The sequence below is a fragment of the Heloderma suspectum genome, chromosome 12 (genome assembly GCF_057233095.1).
Source record: "Heloderma suspectum isolate Gila_16-S chromosome 12, 16-S_ref, whole genome shotgun sequence".
Lineage (NCBI taxonomy): Eukaryota > Metazoa > Chordata > Lepidosauria > Squamata > Helodermatidae > Heloderma > Heloderma suspectum.
In genome coordinates, this window is record NC_139469.1 from 35,446,418 (window position 1) to 35,465,350 (window position 18,933).

General features: G+C 47.3%; 1 protein-coding gene across 1 annotated transcript in view; it reads left to right on the forward strand.

The window, feature by feature from the left end:
* The first annotated feature begins 1,380 nt into the window (after window positions 1-1,380).
* Window positions 1,381-18,933, forward strand: part of CACNG3 (calcium voltage-gated channel auxiliary subunit gamma 3) — a 114,015-nt gene continuing 96,462 nt past the window's right edge. The window contains exon 1 of the mRNA XM_084819086.1: window positions 1,381-1,874. Within this exon, the coding sequence (XP_084675212.1) occupies window positions 1,670-1,874 (205 nt within the window). The 5' untranslated portion in view covers window positions 1,381-1,669. The remainder of the gene's footprint in view (window positions 1,875-18,933) is intronic.

Here is an 18,933-nt window from a genome sequence, read left to right on the forward strand (position 1 = left end):
CCGATGACCACAGTGACTGGGCAGGTTGGTAAGGGAGGTATGTACCCAGGAGCACCAGCCGTAGTATTATGATCTTAAAAGGAGGAGAAGAAGGTGCCTATTTTTGTGTTAGTGGACATTAATTTGGTTCACAGCTTGCCTAGGCCAAGTTGACTGGTAGGGTACAACTGGAGAACATGTGAAATAATAAAGAGGACATACTAAGTGATGCTGAACATGTGCAAAGAACCTTTCTTCACCGCTGTGTGACAACAACAACCCCAAACAGAAGGCAGGACATGGAGCCGCAGCTCTTCCATTTAATTAGAAAAAGAAAATGCCTTGAGTCCTGGCTGTGTTTGTCCTCAAGCGTTGTGGTTGTGCCCGGCTGGTTCAGGGATGGTTTTGCCTCTGGACAGTCAGCTCCTCAGTCCTGCCAGCTGCTGCCTTGGAAAGCCGCTTCACTTGAGGCTGCTTAAGTTTTCCTGCTCTCCTTTGGTCCAGCCCTTCAGCGGCTCCCATAAATGGAAGGAAGAAGGGAGGAGACAGTTCGAAACAGAACTCCGTCAATACACTGAGTAAGGACCAAAGGTTCATAAGCCCAGGAGCCCCCAAATAAGCTTTCAGCTACCACAGAACCTGCCCACAGGCGCTTTTGCCTGCTCTGCCCGGATTCCCCGGACTCCTGCCCTCTCAGCTGGCCTGCGCCCCGCCTGTCGGCCCTTGGCTCTCCCCTATTCCTTCTGAGCCACCCAAATCCTGACTTGTCTCCTGACAGAACCGCATCCAGATTGCCCCAGCTTGAATGGAGGATACTGATGGCAATAACTAAGAGTGGCCCGAAGTAATTCAGGCCCTGGGGAGAGCGTGGCGTAGATGGCCTCCCCCTTTCCATGCCCATTCTGAGTCAAGCCAGGTGAGAAGCTGTCCCCAAGTTTGCGGACAGTCTCCTTAGGAACCAAAGTCCCAGCAGCTCTGCTAGTCGGGAAGCACCTGGATTTTTCCCTAGCCGAAGCAGGAGCGCACGGAGGAGTCACTCACGCGGCAGCAGGCTGCTTCACCCTTGGGAGCGTGCCTGTGGGTGCTGCGGCGGAGAGCCGTGTGTGCCTGCGCGCGCGGCGTGCGCGGGGCAGCTCGCCCCCGAGACGCGGGGCGCCTTGGTTTGCGGGGGGGAAGAGCCGCGGAGAGCCCCCATGTGAGCGGGGGGCGGCGGCGGCCCTTGCCCGCCTCAGCCCCGCGGCGGCGGCGGCGGCGGGCCGAGAGCGGCCACCCCTTCGGCGGCCGGGGCCCGGGCCTCTGCCGCCGGCCGGCCCTCTGGCGCGCGCGCAGCCCTCCTCCTCCTCCGGGCGGCGCGGGCAGGCGCGGCGGGGCGGGGCGAGGCAGGCCCGCGCGCGGCCGCCTCCCGAGCGGGGGCGCGAGGCTCGGGCCGGCGGCGAGCCTGCGGCGCCGGGCTGCGCTCCCGCCCCGCCCCGCCCCGCCCCGCGCCCGCCGAGAGAGGCGGCGACGAGCTCCCTCGAGAGGCGGGCGCGCGCCCGGGCAGCCGGCGGGACCCGCTCCGCTGCGAGGCGCGCGGGCTGCGCGTGAGGAAGGGCGGCCGCCCGCACGCTCCGGCCGCCGAGCTCCGAGGGCAGCGCGTGCCGCCGCCGCCGCCCCCCGGCTGGCCGCCACGGGACCATGACTCAGCGTGAGGATGTGTGAGCGCGGGGTCCAGATGCTGATCACCACCCTGGGCGCCTTCGCCGCCTTCAGCCTCATGACCATCGCGGTGGGCACGGACTACTGGCTGTACTCCCGCGGGGTGTGCAGGACGAAGTCCGCCGGCGACAATGACACCAGCCGGAAGAACGAGGAGGTCCTGACCCACTCGGGCTTGTGGCGGACCTGCTGCCTGGAAGGTACGTCGCCCGGCGGCCGCCCCGGCGCCCCCTCTGGGGGCGCCGGCTGGCGGACGCGGGCCGGGGCGGCGCGGCGCGGCGCGGCGCTTCCTCGGGGGAAGCTTGCCTTTGCCGGGGGGCGCGGGGCACAGCCCAGGGCTGCCCCGTGCCCGTGGGGCGGAGCCCTCTGCCGGGGCCCCCCGGGCTCCGCTCTGGCTGGGCCGGGGCGTCCTTCTGGCCAAGCGATCAGCGCCAGTCGGGAAGCCAAGCGGGAGGGTCCGATGGTGCGGCCCGCATCAGGCGGGCGAGGGGGGGCGGCGGGCGGGGGGCGCACGGCCCTGCCCCTCCTGGCCCCTCCGGGGTGGCAGGGGGGAGGCAAGGGCCGCCCCACACGCGTCGGCGACAGCGGAGATGCGATGGGAATCCATGCCGCAGGGGAGCCTGGGGAGACCGTTTCCTCTGGCCACCGGGGTTCACCTGTTGCGGACGGGTGTCTGCGTTTCACAAAAGGCTCCTCGCGAAACTGCTCCGGAAGCAACGGGCAGGCGAGCAAGCGGCGCTCTCCTCGACCGCTGCCGCTGCTCTTGTCGCTGCTGCTGCTTTACTTATGCCTTGGCGGCGGGGGCGGGATGAGTGTGCGGGGGGCCGCTGAAGCCGCGGGAAGTGATACCGGCATTCCAAGAGTGTCTCCTGTCTCCTCAATCCACGCAGACCCCCCCCCCCATCACCCTCATTACATCCATGGTGAGATGCTGGGCGACCACAGAGGGGCACCGGCACTGTGGCGGGCAGGCGGGCGGGCAGGCAGGCGCTGCCTCGCCTTCCCTTCCCTCCCTTCCCACGCCCTCCCCCGCCCAGCAGTGGCTGTGTACTTCTCCTGTTTTCAGGATAGCACCTGCATTTGTATGCTACCAGAGATACTGCTTTAAGCCACGTATGAGAGCTGCACCCTGATTTCCTCCTCCCCACAGGCAAGCGCAAAGAGCTAGGTCGGCGCTGCTGCGGGTTTTAAAATGAGCTGATTTCCCCCCAGTATGCTCTCTATTGCAAGTCACAGACAGGGAGGCTTGGTGTAGTTCCTTAGCCTGGTGGTCCTCAAGCTTCCAAAAGCCTGAAGCCAAAAGCAAGTCCTGTGTGTGTTTGTGTGTACACACACACACACACACACACACAGCTCTTAAGCTCCAGTGGAGTCATCAGGCAAGCATTCCATGTCTCTGCCCCCTAGTCTTTAACATCCCCCAGCTTATGTAGGTAGATGAATGCAAAAATCCCACTCCCTGGAGCTGCACGGGGGAACCATGCAGGAGAGGGAGGACCTCACTGCCCACAGTCTTCTCTCAGTGCCTCCTGCCTTGCACATCCCCTGTCAAGAAAAAACAGCTTATGCATGGCTGTGCTTAGTCTCCCCTCCAATCCAGCGGTCCTAGGCGATTGCCGCTCCAGGTGAGCAATGCAGAGCGGTCAGGCGATGGACTGGCTCATTTGATACCAATGAGAAACAGGCAGGCAGCTCAGACTGAGGGCGATAGGTGGGTGGTCAAGCTCAGAACAGCTGCCTGGTATAAGCCCCATGTACATCAGAACACCAAATAAGGCAAGCCCCTTTACTGACCAACGGATGCTCAAAATGCTGGGAGCAAGTTTTTGAGATGCACAGAATTCTTCAGGCCAAGGTGTCCAAAGGGGGTGGCGGGGCAGGGGGATCAATGAACAACAAAGGAAGATGATGTTACGAACATCAGCTGGTTAAATGTTTACTTAAGACAATTTGTACCCCACACTTTCTTTCTTAAAGGATACACTCAAAGCAACAATATAATCTTTTCACCTCCCTTGGTCTATACTCCTTCCAGTGCTATGTAAATACATCTTGTGCTCAAATGTTTTCATTTGAAACTGAGACAGGTCTTCATGCTCATCACACTCCACCCCATAATGTAGTGTCCCCAAGACAATACTTCACCGCTTGTATTGCATCTGTAGGTCTCGCCAGCAAGGCTCTGCTGTTCTTACATGAACTGCTGGTCCAGGATGTCGTCTTCGTAGCAGTGCTGCCCCAGGTCTCGTTTTGCTGGAGACTGGAAATTGTGGGGAAGCTGCATGCCTCTGGCCTGAGTCAGAACAGGGTGACCAGAGGGCTTAGGAGAGGCTCAGACAACCAGGCTGGGCAGCCACTTCCTGCTGATGGCAGCAGCTGTTTGTGTTGGCCTCCAGGGCCGCGTCTGCCTAACCCCTGGCCGAGAATGGCTTTCTTCATTGGCCTCCCTGTTATGCGCCTTGTGACTGGGGAATTGTCTGGCTTCGTTGATCTATGGACAGGTGTGTCTGCTTGGAGTTTGATGAATGCCTGGGAAGCCTGGGAGAGGGGATGTGTCCGCTACGCCCCCCCTCACCTCCCTTGCGTGGGCCTGGGGGGGTGCCTGGGGCGTGGGGCTTGTTGTCATCTGCAAGAGGCAGAGGGGATCCCTCCGAGTCCAATGACCTTCTGTTCAGAGACGATGCTGTGTAGTGGTGGTGCGGACCTCATCTCAGCCATGAACTGGCTTGCGACCTTAAGCTAATCACCCTTCTATCGCCCTCCCCCTCCCCATGGCAGTACAGGGCTGGTAATATGGGCTTACCTTACAAGGTTGCTGTATGGATTGCTGAGACAATGTTGGTGAAGTGCTTCGAACACTCGGAAGTGTTTGTGTAAATGACAAGCATTATTGTTTCCTTCCTGCGTTTGAGCCAAAGACACCAGGGCTCTAAGAGGTGCCAGGGAGCTCAAGGTCATTCCGGAAGCAGCAGCCTGTTGTGGTGTGTTGAATTTCTGAAACAAGAGGGGCGCACGCCTCCCTAGAAGAGAAGCCCTCCAAACTGGAATCTCTGCTCCCAGATAATGCCTTATTTGTTTATTCCAAGTTTTTATAAGCTGCTTTTTAGGGCTAAGCCCTCACAAAGTGACATACAAAGAGGAAAGATACCAGATACAATCAGATACATGTACAGTTTCTGAGGGGAAAACAGTGGTGAATCACACAATCCATTCCCTGTGAAGAGATACATTTTCAAGGCTTCATAAAAATATGAACTGAAGGGGCTAGGCATAAATCAACCAGAACAGAGTTCCAGAACTACGGGGCCACCACTGAGAAGGCTCTTTCTCTTGTAGGTTGGCTGTACGGGGCCACCACTGAGAAGGCTCTTTCTCTTGTAGGTTGGCTGTACGGGGCCACCACTGAGAAGGCTCTTTCTCTTGTAGGTTGGCTGTGGTTCCTTGGGGCTGAGGAATAGGCCTCCCTTTGCACCCTTACTGACTGAACCTATACTTAGGTGGTACCATTACGAGGGTACCTGTGGTGGCTATCAGTGATGCTCATCATGGGGCACATAGGAGGATATGAGTGCCCAGGTCTGGTGGGCCCGAGCCATTTAGGGCTTTACCCTTTCTCCTTTCCTTTCCTTTCCTTTCCTTTCCTTTCCTTTCCTTTCCTTTAAATCAGCAGCTTAAATTGTGCCCAGAAGGGAACAGGGAGCAGAGTCTTGCCACCTCCTGCTTAGGACTCAACCTCCGGCTGGGTCTGGCTAATGCCATCTGGATGAGACATTATTTACTCATTCTGCAGTACAGAAGGATCAATGTCCCCTCCAAACATTTCAGCAGATTCATATCCCCTCTCCTTCAGACCAACGAGCCTTCGAATACTCCAGCAGGATTGCCAATGTCTGGAGTTGCTGTGCCTTTAACAGATCTGAACATCTTCCACTTCTCTTTCAACAGCTGTTAAAAGCACAAAAGCAGGCTAGGCCATTTTTTTCTGGCCAGTTGGCAACCGTACCCTCCCATCAACTGCCAGTTGCCAGCAAAACAGGATTGTTGAAGGGGGCCAACTGCCTGTCACAAAAAGGTACAAGCACCCACTTGCACTTCCCCTGAGAAATGAGTTTGCTTTGTGATCTGTTAGCTGATCCGATGCTTGGAGAGTCGCATTTGCCTCCAACAAAATGTGAGCAGCAGAGCAGCAAAACTGGCTGGAGGGAGGGAGGGAGGGAGAGGCAGGCAGGCAGGCAGGCAATTCACCCTCTTCCCAGTCTGAGCTTTCCACAGTGTGGCTGGCTGGGATGACAGTGTGGACCCACACCCTCCATGGCACTCTTCAGAGTAGCTGTTGAGATAGTCCACTGCATCTGCTCTTGTGCCCAAAGGCACCTTTCAAATACGAAGGCATTTCTGCTCAAGAGAGACGTTCACTGGAGCCTTCTCTTTAAAAGGGTAACCCCGTTCATTTCAAAGAAGTATAGAATAACAAAGCTAATTAGCTAGCTAGCATAGATGGCTTTAGAAAGTGATGCAAAAATTGTACAGAGAATTGTGCAGAGAACAGGTCTAGCAACAAGCATTAGCCCTTATAGGTAGGTGGAAACGCCACATACCGATGTAGTATACCTGTGAATATCATATGCTGGAGAGAAAAATCATGTTTATCCCCTGCCTCTGTACTTCTCAGCAGCATTTTATTGGCCCAATTAGAAACTGAGCATTGATCTAATCCAATATGGATTTTCTTACATTCACATTTATTCCCATGTCAGATACTCTTAACAGTGATTTCATTGCTTGTCACCAGCACATATAAAAGCTGCACACAAAGGCATGTTCTCTCTCTCTCTCTCTCTCAGGCACACACATGTGTGCATGTGCTCACACACACACACATACGCTCACAGCCTTGCTTGCTGAAGATGCTTCTGTAGAAAGGATCACCATTCTTGGCTCTTCACATGAGTTGTATCCAGTGTCTCAGTTCTAGTGCCAGAAATGTTTAACAGCCTCAGATGTTCAGCACACTCAAAACTAGTAACCATGTGGGGGTGGTTATGCTTTCACCCTGAGGGAAAGGCACTCTGTACATGCTCAAAGTCACTAACTGTTTCACAAAGTCCCTTGCCATGCTTCCTGGCTGCAGCACAGGAAATACAATGGCAAACTGTTACAGTTAGACTGTTCCTCTTCTCTTATCATCTGTGCAAATGAAGATGGCAAACTGCTGACATGTCCAAAGGTAATGTGCCTCCATCTAAAGGACACTTCTGCCTTCTCCGGTGCATGGCTCATGAAGTGTAAACAAGGCCATTGTGGAGGTAGAATAAATGACACCAACTCAATCACTGCCTGGGAACTGTGTGGCGTCTGTCATTCCAAGAACTGCTGCTGTTTAATCAAGGGATGGAGGCGGAAGACAGAGCAGGAATAAGGTGCATTATATGTTGCTGCCACAAACACACCACCAGCTACTCCTATTAGTCTTGTAAGCATCAAGCTTGAAAAATTAAACACAGATAGACAATCTGGCTCAGAAAACAACTTAGCAGCACAATACTATGCATGTCTACTCAGAAATAACTCCCACTAGGTTCAGTGGGACTTATTCCCAAACAAGTATGTATACATTTGCAGCCTAAGACTGCAGTGATATACACACTTGTCTGGGGGAAAAGACCCATTGAACTCAATGGGGCTTACTTCTGAGCAGACGTGCATAAGATTATGCTGTAACTTTCTTACTGAAATCAATAGGGGTTCAAAGAACAACTTTGCTGGATCATGGCCATCCTGTTTTACCTTTTTGCAGGAATTGTTACACTTATATCTGTATTTGCAACAATACCTTTTTATGTCATTGCAGGAATAATTAAACCTTTTCTGTGTGTCTGTAATGAATTGCAATATTGGAATAGTTCATTCAACTTTTTATAACTATTTTTAAACATTGCACTTTGATATTGGGTCAAATAGTTTAGTTATTCCAATAAATTCTATAAAATATAGAACTAAACACAATGGGCCATCACTATGCATTTGTGTCATCATTTAGTATGAATTGATATAACCACCCAACAGAAATACAAGGTAAGAATTAAAGATGTTGGCCCATAAGGCTTCTTGACATTTGCTGGAAAAAAAATATTCTTTATACACCAAAATGTGAAGCAAAGTATATTTTAAAAGATTTATTGAAACATGGTATCTAAAATCCCTCCATGAAAAACATTAGCGTTCAAACATTCACCTTTAAAACAAAATCTTAACTTATTTAGTCATGGGGCATCTTAAATTCTATGTAAATCCAAAGTGTTATGTATTGATTTGAAGCTTGAGATGTGCTCTTTTGGATAGTTTTTGATTCATTCATACTTATTTCAAGAGACGGAGATATATAAAGGGTCACAAGACAAAAGTGGCACCATAAAAAGGAGTAGAATTTTGCAAAGTGTGATTTTGGGAGACTTTTTGTATGCTATTGAGCACATCTTCCGGAGCCTTTGGTGTAAAGATAAGCTTTTGTTGCAATTTGTTTTCAGTTAAGCATTATATTGCCTGGATGAAGAGTCCAGGAAGGCAAATTGGGGGCATGGTGCTCCTGAGTTTGATGAGTTGATGTACATGGAATGTGTTTGTTTATTACATTTCTAATCCGCCCAATAACCAATGATTTATTCAAGGAGTGGCTACCAGCTTTCCCTCATCATAATCAGGTACCTTTATGGGTGTTCCTTTAAAACTCATAAAAGCAATGACTAGAGGCTGGGAGATGGACCCCTATTATAGTAAAGTGATACGTGCCAAGTTGTAAATGTACAAGCCCCTTGGATAGGGCGAGAGATGCACATACGTGGCTGTTTCTGCCCTCCAGCTAGGGATGGCAGAGAATTTCTCCATGAATCTCTGGGAGGCCAAATGCCAACGCATTCGGCCCCCCCGAAATTAGTGGAGAAACGGTCCGCCACCCCCCGGGATGGGACTTAACTTTGGCGAATGTCCCTGGCGCTGGCGGCTCCCGGCGGCGGCCGGTCTTCCGACCGGCTGCCACCACCACCATTTCCAAGTAAAAAAAAAAAAAAAACTCAAGCAAACGTGATAGGCTACGTAAAGATTTACGTACCCTATCACGGCTAGATTTTCAAAAAACACCGTGATAGGCTACGTAAATCCTTACGTAGCCTATCACGGCTGACTTCGGGGGGGGGGGGGGAAGCGCGTACGCAAATGGCGGCGCCCATGGGCGCCGCCATTTGCGTACGTGCTTTCCCCCCCCCCAAAGTCAGCTGTGAAAGGCTACGTAAGGATTTATGTAGCCTATTATGGCTGACTGCAGGGACACAAATGGCAGCGGCTACGGCTGCCGCCATTTGCGTCCCGGCCGGCAAGGAGGATTCGCGGCCGGAGGGACGGGGCGCCTCCCCCCCGGCCAGAATTTTGGCCAGAGGGACGGGGCGCCTCCCCTCCAGCCAGAATTTCGGCGGGGAGTGATGGGGTGCCTCCCCCCTGCCAAGAATTTCAGGGGGAGGAATGGAGCGCCTCCCCCCCACCGTGACGCAAGCAGCGCAACCAGGTAAGGGACTTTCGTCCATCCCTACCTCCAGCTACACTGGGTGTGGTTTTCCCTATCACAGAGCTTCTTTGAGAGAAGCTGCGTTTTGTGGAATTTCCCTTTCTATAGAATCCTTGGGGCAAGTATAGGCTCAGTATATCAAATGGTAAATTTGTTCCCCATCTGCATCACTTTCAGCTGTGAGTGGGGAAGGCCAGACGTTGAATGTTCCCCCACACTGGAAAATAGTGACAACAACCGTGCACACAGAAAAGCATTCAGTGGAGATGGCCAGGCTAGGACTGTTCTGCCTTTTAAAATTTGCAAATATAACAGTAACAAACAAAAAACAGAAAAGAGGGGAAACCACAAAAGAGGGGAAAAGAAGGAGGAGGAAAAAAGAGCATAACATACAACATATCCATACAGAATAATCATTTTCATCAGGCTTGATAAGGAAAGAAAAAAGAGGGGAAAATAAGGATTTAACATTTTCATTTCAAATACATATGTTAATATAAGGAGACCATGTATCTAAATAAGCATCCATATGAAATTGACAGCTGTAGGAGATACCTTCAAATGTAGCAAGAGCAGTAAAGTTTTCAGTCAACTGAAAGATGAAGTGGTGGGTGTTTTTCCTTCCAAGCCTGAAGTATAAGTCTCTTTGCAACTGTAAGGGCTCTCCATATCCACTTTTGCTGTCCATCTGTTAATCCCCACGTTACAGGGATGTAATTTAAAAGCGCACGGACATCTGCTATTACAGACTTTTCAAGAACAAAATTTATGTGAGCAATGATTTTCAGTCAAAAAGAAGCCACTACAGGACATGCCCACATCATATGCCTGAGTGAGGCATTATCCTCATTATATCGCCAGCATCTGGCAGAGCCAGCCAGCTTCTTAACAAGCCTCTGGCGTCCAATATATGCAAAACATCCATTTTTGTTGAATCAGCCTCAATTTTAAATCTACAGAAATAGTACATATGGAGGCTAAGGTAACTTCCCAATAATTAGACTGTATAGAACACTCCAGTTCCTTATTCCATTCCTCTTGTGACGTTTTGAACATCTACTTTACTACATTCCAAAAGATTTTTATAAACAGCTCTTGTAGGCTTAAGTTCTTTAAAGAACCAGTTAATTTCACCTGCAGGATAGGAAGTGCTGAAGCACTCATTGCTGATGGCCCATATATAGACTCCAACAAATGCTGTAGCTGAATGTACTGCCAACAAGCACTAGCCAGTAAATGATATCTCATCCACAATACTGAAAATGGTAAAAATGCATCATCTGATCCTATTAATTCATATAAAGTATAACTTCCACTATCAGCCCAATTCCTCCACATAAAAGGCATCCATATCTCTCTGTTTCCAAAATTGGATTCTCCCATAAAGATTCTCCTTGACATATATGTGCAGAAAGGTTTTGGTTGTTTTTAATGTAAAGCATGTTGCTATATGCAGGAAGATTTTTATATGGAGTCAGTATTCAATAGGGGTGTAAACTGACCACAAGATTCGGTTCAGACTCTGACTGGAAATTTTGAAAAAAGCCTAATTCAGCTCAGGATGATTCCGAGACTGCCTAATTCAATTCAGGTCCAAATTTGAATCTTGTTTTGGAAACCTGAAGCTTCATGCCTCCCATTGAATATCATTAGAAATCAACAAATGGCTATAACCTTTCCTGTGTGTTAGAATTGGATGAAATGTGCAGGCTTATGAGGGGACTACACCTGCCAAATGTCAGACACAGAGGTGCAGGGAGTTTTGTGCCACACACATTTAAATTTTGATTATGTTTTTTTAAAAGGAACTGCCAATAACATTTTTATTTCTTAAGAGCATAAAAGCCATGCTGAATCATACCAAACATCCATTTAGTCCAGCATTCTGATCACACAATGGCCAACAAGCTGCTTGTAGGAAACCCACAAGTGGGACATGAGTGCAACATCATCCTCCAGCCTATCTTCCCCAGCAATTGGCGTACATGCTGGGCATGCTGTCTCTTATACTTGAGGTAGCGTATAGCCATCAGGATTAATAGCCTTGTCCTACATTACTTTCCCGATTTAAAGCTGTCCAAATTAATGGCCATCACTACATCCTGTGGTAGCAAATTCCATAATTCATGCACTGTGTGAGCTTCATGAGCTGAGCCCTGGCTCTGATATTATGGGAGAGGGGAAAATACTTCTTCCTATTCACTTTTGCCACATTGTGCATAACTTTTTACACCTCTATCATGCCTCCCGCTTACTCATGTTTTTTCTAAGCTAAACAGTCCCAGGCACTGCAACCATTCCTCATAGGGGAGATGCTCCACCCCTTGATCATTTTGGTTCCCCTTTTCTGCACTTTTTCCAGCAATACAATATAATTTTTTAGGTGTGGTGACCAGAACTGTACACAGTATTCCAAGTGTGGCCGCATCATAGATTTGTGAAAATGCAGTATGATATTGGCAGTTTTATTCTCAATTCCCTTTCTAATTATGTCCAACATGGAATTTGCCTTTTTCATAGCCACAGACTTGGTTCACATTTTCATCGAGCTGCCCACCACAACCCCAAGATCTCTTTCCTGGTCAGTCACCACCAGCTCAGATCCCATCAGCATATATATGGAGTTGGGGGGGGGGGTTACCCCAACTTTACACTGGCTTGTATTGAACAGCACTTTCCATTTTAATTCCCATTCTTCCAGTTTGTGGATGTCATTTTGGAGTGGCTTGCAATCCCTTTTTGTTTTAGGAAGCAATCCCATGGTCCCTAGACATGTCTGAGGGGCCATAGGATAGTGAGGGTTCCCCACTCCAAGGTTGGAGACAGCGCTCTGACCTTGGGAGGGGGAGCCGGAGATCTGACCCCCTCCCCCACCCCCTTACAGCCAGCACAGAAGGAAAATTGACCTCGGAGACCAGGAAAAGGGGACATTCTGGTGGGCAGGGAAGGGAGGAGAGCAGAGAGGCCAGAATACAAGTTATCTTGAGTTTCTTGTGGCCTATTTCCTCCCCGCTTGTGAAGCACCATCACTTGACAGGCAAAAAATCCCATCTAGCAACAAACACAATAATTGGAGGACAGGGAGGTGAAGATTGCCTCAGCTGCTCCTCCCGCCCTGGGCATGGGATACATGGAAGCTTCTGGGTTTGGAGGCTTCTGTCCCATGAGGGCACAACCCTTTGGTGTCATCAGTAAACTTGGCCACCTCGTTGCTCATTCCTAGTTCCAGATCATTTCTGAACCAGTTAAAAAGCATCAGTCCCAATACATATCTTTGTGAGACCAGGCCATTTACGTCCCTCCACTGCGAGAACCGACAATTTATTCCTACTCTCTGCTTTCTGTTCTTTAACCAGTTATCCATCCATAAGAGGACCTCTCCTCTTTTTCCATGACTACTAAGTTTGCACAGGAGTCTTTGATGGGGGGTCTTTGTCAAAAGCCTTTTGGAAGTTCAAGTAAACTATGTCTACAAGATGACTCTTGTCCACACCTTTATTGATACTATCAAAGCACTCTAAAAGGTTGGCAGAATCCATATTGCTTCTTTTTCAGCAGGACTTGTCCTTCTGTATGCTTGATGATTTTATCTTTAATCGTTCTACCAATTTACCCGGAGTACACATTAAGCTGATGAGTTTGTAATTTCCTGGATCGCTTTTTAAAAACTGGTGTTACATTTGAAACTCTCCAGTCCTGTGGTACTGAGGGACATGTTACATATTTTTCCTAGAAGATCAGTATTTTCACTTTTGAGTTCTTTAAGAACCCTCAGATGACTACCACCTGGGCCTGGCGATTTGTTAGCTTTCAGTTTGTCGATAAGCTCTAGAACTTCATCACTTGTCACCACCATTTGTCTCAGTTCCTCAGACGCCCTTCCTGAAAACATCAGTCCAGGCACAGGTATTGCCCTACATCATGTTCTTCAGTGAAGACACACAAGAGAACTAATTCAGCTTCTCTGCAATCTCCTTCTCCTCCTTTAACTCCATTGTCATCTAAACTGGCCAACTGCCTCCCTAGCCAATTTCCTGCTCCTAGTGAGTTCAAATAATTCTTTCTTGCTGGCCTTGATGTCAGGGATGTTGCGAGGTTCTTAACAGATCCGGGGCACAGGTATGCGCGCGCACCCCCCCATCTCTGTCTCTTTATGTCTGTCCGAATTAAAGGGGGGAGTCAGTGCACACCTCTAATATATATATATATATGTGTGTGTTGTGTGTGTGTGTATGCGTGCGTGCGCGCATGCGCATACAGATAAGTACATAGTACACACATACAACAGAAATGTGCACTGCCCCCCCCCTTTTCAACTCAGATCCTGATTCAGTGGCTTGGAAAACATCTCGCTTCTGCTTGAGCCAATTGGATTCAGTCTACTTCAGCTCAGTACCAAACCCAAGTCAAAGTTCAGAAGTATCTATGCTTCAAGGGAATTTTTTTAAAAAAATTTAACTGCAATTTTTTTCTCTTGGTAAGAACTGGATGATAGTTGCAGGCATAGTTGTCCCTTAGGAGAGGATTACACCTGTTCAATGTCAGAAAAATAGGTGCAGGTTTTTTGTGTGTTATGTGCCTTTATATTTTGATTTTCTTTTAAAGGGAACTGCCAATTTATTCCTTGGAAGAATGGTTGAAAATTTCAAGATCTGTTGCCCTTTCAGAAGAGATCATGTCTGCTAAATTGCAGAATGATAACCCCAGGGGTTTTTGTGTAAGGGTAATCTTGACATTTTGAGGGTCTTCAAAAGAGGACATACTTATCTCCCTATGTTCCTCGTGGACCATTGTTCTACAGACAGCCTAGAGGTGTCCCTCAGTAAGAAACCAACAAAGTTTCAGAAGGATAGGTGCAGCAGTTCATGTGGAAGGGGAGTTTTCCAGTTTTGGGGAGGGAGTGATTTGGTTTCCCTTCCCTTCACCCCCATAGTTTTTGGGTGGATTTGTATGGAAATGCTCAGGGCATTAGAGGTGTCCCCCAGACAAGAAACCTGCAGAGTTTCAGAAGGATAGGTGTTGGGACTAGGGAATTATGATGCTTGAAATCCACTTTAAGGCTGTTCCATAATTAAGTGTGCTGGCATTCGAAGAATGGCTATCACATGGTCTCATTGTTGCCCTCCCCAAAAGCACACTGATGGGAGACAATGGTAAAAATGTGTCCTAGGATTAGAGGATGGATCTGTGACTCATTGAACCACACTCCCTCCTCCTGCAGCTCTTAGCAAAACTAAAGCAAAATATGTTATTTTGAGACATAAAGACTGCCCAGTTCTTGGGCTTCAGACTTGGTTTGAACTCTTGCACATCCCTATGGGATGTGTGTGTGTGTGTGTGTGTAATTATATAATTATTGTGTGCATATATATGCATACACATTTAGAATTACTAGAATGTATTTACATTTCACCCATGTTAGCAGCAGGAGAGCATGCACTCATGTCCTGCTTGTGGATTTCCCATGGGCAGTTGGTTGGCCACTGTGTGAGCAGGACACTGGACAAGATGGACCTTGGTCTGATGCAACATGGCTCTTCTCATGTTCTTAAATATAGAGTGCCTTTGAGCATATGCAGAATGTTTTTCTTTCACCACTGAGAACTTAGAATCTCCCCCTACCAATTCGGTTCCCCCCACATACAACAATCCCTCCTCATTCTACCATCTTCCAGCAACTCTTCATAAAAACAGATATCTTCATAAAAATAGAATCATAGAATAGTAGGGTTGGAAGGGGCCTACAAGACCATTGAGTCCAACCACCTGCTCAGTGCAGGAATCCAAGTCAGAGCATCCCTGACAGATGGCTGTCCAACGTCATCTTGAATGCCTCCAGTGTGGGAGAGCCCACCACCTCCCTAGGTAATTGGTTCCACTGTTGTATTGCTCTAACAGGAAGTTTTTCCTGATGTTCAGCCAGAATCTGGCTTCCTGTCACTTGAGCCCATTCTTCCATGTCCTGCACTCTGGGATGATCGAGAAGAGATCCCGGCCTTCCTCTCTGTGACAGCTTTCCAAGTACTTGAGCACTATCGTTGTTTCATCTAGCCCACTTTGAGTTAGTTTGCTTATCAGGATATCATGGGGCACTTTGTCAAAAGCTTTGCTGAAGTCGAGGTATATTATGTCCACAACATTCCCACAGTCCACAAGGGAGGTTACCTGATCAAAAAATGAGATCAGATTTGTCTGGCAGGATTTGTACTTGACAAATCCATGTTGGCTTTGAGTGATCACTGCATGGAGAAAGCTTTTTTGTTGCTTTTAGCATCCCTCGCTAACCTCCGCTCGTTCTCAGCTTTAGCCTTCCTGACGCCATCCCTGCAATTCTGTGCTATCCACCCGTACTCTTCCTTTGTAGCTTGGCCTTCTTTCCACTTCTTATATGCGTCCTTTTTTTGTTTTCAGGTCATCTCTTAGCTTTTTGTGAAGCCACATTGGCTTCTTCTGTTGTGTTCCACCTTTTCTTGTTGGAATTGTTTGTAATTGTGCCTTGAGAATTTCCTTTTTTAAAAACTCCCACCCATCTTGGACTCCTTTTCTCGTTAGAGTCGCTTGCCATGGGGCCTTACTGATCATTGTTCTGAGTTTATTAAAATCAGCTTTCCTAAAATCCAGGGTACGCGTTTGGCTACACTCGGCTTTTGCTTCCTTTAGAACCAAGAACTCAGGTATAATATGGTCGCTTTTCCCCAGAGTTCCTGGAACTGCTACTTTATCCACTAAGTCATCTCTGTTGGTTAGGATCAAGTCAAGGACAGCCAATCCTGTAGTTCCTTCCTCTAATTCCTTTAGGAGGAAGTTATCAGCAACGCAAGTCAGGAATCTCTTGGAGGAGCCATGTTTTGCAGAAATTGTCTCCCAAAAAATATCAGGGAAATTGAAGTCCCGCATTACTACTACATCAGGCTTCCTTGAAACATTGGCTATTTGCTTCTCTTTATTTTGAAAATACTTTTTATTCTATTTTTTATCTTTATAAATGAAATAAACAGTACCAACAACCTAATCAGTAACTACAATTTCCCAACTATACAATATTCTTAGGAGGACTCAGCAATAACGAAAGAGAAGAAGAAAAAAGAAAGAAAACAGAAAACAGAAGAAGGAGAAGGAAGAAGAAAGAAGAAAGCATGGGGGGGGAGAAAAAATATTTAAAGTTATTTAAAAGGACTAAATTTAAACTCCATTACACAGAAACATCAAATCCCATTCTACTTAAAAATTATACCTATAACATTGCCAATATTACAATTCAATACAGCATAATCAACCTTACATTTCAATATCATATCATCAGTCTTATAGCAAGGAAGCAGGCCGACATTTCATTTCCAGTAACCATATATTGCCCTTCAGCTATCATGTAATAGGAAAGCTTAACAATTTAATGAGCCAAAAATCTTACAAACCAGTCTCATAATAATGATAATAATAGTAATAAAAAGGAAGGAGATTAAAAGGATAAATAATAATAATAATAACAAATCACTAATACATTTAAAAATGTTATATAATAATAAAGCTTAAAAGCAACCTTACAACAATCACTAATGTATTTTGTACTAGATATATAAATGAGTGTGCACATTTCTAAACACCCTCAAACAGTAAATTTAAGTACAGTATATCATATCCATTTTAAAAAGAAAGGATTTAAAGAAAAGAGAGAGAGAGATAAAAGAATGAGAGAAGGAAAAAAAGGACGGATATATATATGAGCAATTATCTCTGGCCTAGCCTGAATCTTACAGACTAAACATAGCCAGTTAACAAAACATGTTTGTAGATTCCAGTTCATAGGGCTGGAACAGAAATCTCATGCAATTTTCGATTTAGCCATGCCTCTGCCATTTCATGATTTAGAAACTTCTTCATCTGGCCTTCAGAAAAAAATGCGAAATGTAGCAGGATATTTTAAGTGATATTGTAAGTTTATTTGTTTTGCCAGATTTTTTGCCTTGCTAAATTGCCTTCTTTTATCAGCAACTTCTTTGGTGTAATCCAGAAATAGCATGACTTTATCTCGTTTCCAAAGAAGATTTCCTCTCTGTCTTGCCAAATGCAGGATATAATTTTTTGTGGAGATTCTTGCAAATTGGACTATAATTGTACAACCAGTCTCTTTCGCATTTGACACACGGAATGCCTGCTCAATATCAAATGAATAATCAGATGGCACAGGGAGTATCTCATGCAAAAGCTTATCTACAAAAGTAGACAAATTTACATCAGTAGGTAAATATTTAATACCAGTGATACGTACATTTGCCCTGTGCACAAAAGCCTCCAGTTGAGAAATTGTGACAGAAAAATTGTTGAAAAAAGCTTGTGACGCAGTCTTGTTCCCTGCCACCCGATCTTGCAGCTCGTTAACCTTCACCTCCATTTTTTGCCAAGAAGTGTTGATTAAATCCACAGCCCCTTGCAGGGCAGTGATGGAATTTTGCATTGTATCCAACCTCTTAGCCTGTTCAGCAAATTGTGAAGACAAAGTTTTTATCAGAGCAAGTAACTCCCCTGTATCTTCGGTTCTTGGAGCCTTTGCCAAGGGAAGTGGGGGGGGGGTAGGCGGAGATCCTTTTTTTCACCTTGATGTAGCCATCCTTCTCTTCAAACAGATCTTGCAGGTCCTCAAATATTGTTGGTATTTCTTAATCCATAAACTACAATGGAGCACGTCAGCCCTGATTTCTCCTAATTAGATAGAAGGTTCAAAACAACTTTGAGCAATGATTAATCTCTGGCAGGCTAGTCTTGGAGCCCGGCCCCCGTGCTAATTTGCACAGAGGACTATTCTTCCAAAACTTCATCCAGATGCTGCTCCTGCCTCCCCTTTTAATTCCAGGGGAGAGATGAAAAGGTTTTTCAACCTTTTAAAAAGCTATTTGAGATAGCGACAATGTGCGAGGGCGACATTGGCTCCGATCGGAAGTGGAAACATTGGCTATTTGCTTCTCAAAAGTTTCATCCTCATCTTCTCCTTGATTGGGTGGCTGGTAGTAGACTCTAACCACCATGTTCCTTTTATTCTTTGCTCCATTTGCTCTTGATGGGGCTACCAAGCTCATCCTCCTGCATTTCTGTGCAGATATATGTATTTTTCACATACAGTGCAACGCAGCCTCCCTATCTGTTCCTCCTGTTCTTTTTGAACAAGTTATGTCCTTCAATTGCTGTATTCCAGTCATGAGTCATCCCACCAAGTCTCAGTTATACCTATCAAGTCATAATATCCCTCCTGTATTAAGAGTTCAAATTCGTTCTGTTTGTTTCCCATAGATGTCTCCTCTACGTCCACCTTGTTATGCACAAGCTCTCACTGTATCTTCCTCTGCACAACTTCATTTGTGGCAAGACATCACCAGGATTCAGCCAAGGAGTCTGTTTTCAAAACTAGGGCTAAGTTATGGAGAAACTCCAAGCGTGCACTAAGTGCCTTTCCCTCACCTAGGGATGTACGAAAGTCACTTACCTTTTCGCAGGGGTGCTTCGCGGTGGGGGGGAGGCGCTTCGCTTCTCCCCCCGAAGTTCAGGCGAGGGGGGGGAGCCGTCCTGCCTCGCCCGGCCAAAATTCAGGCTGGGGAGAAGCACCCCATCTCCCCGGCCGCGAAACAAAGTCTAAAAACAAAACAAAACAAAAACACCCCGTGATAGGCTACGTAACGATTTACGTAGCCTATCACGGCTAGATTTCC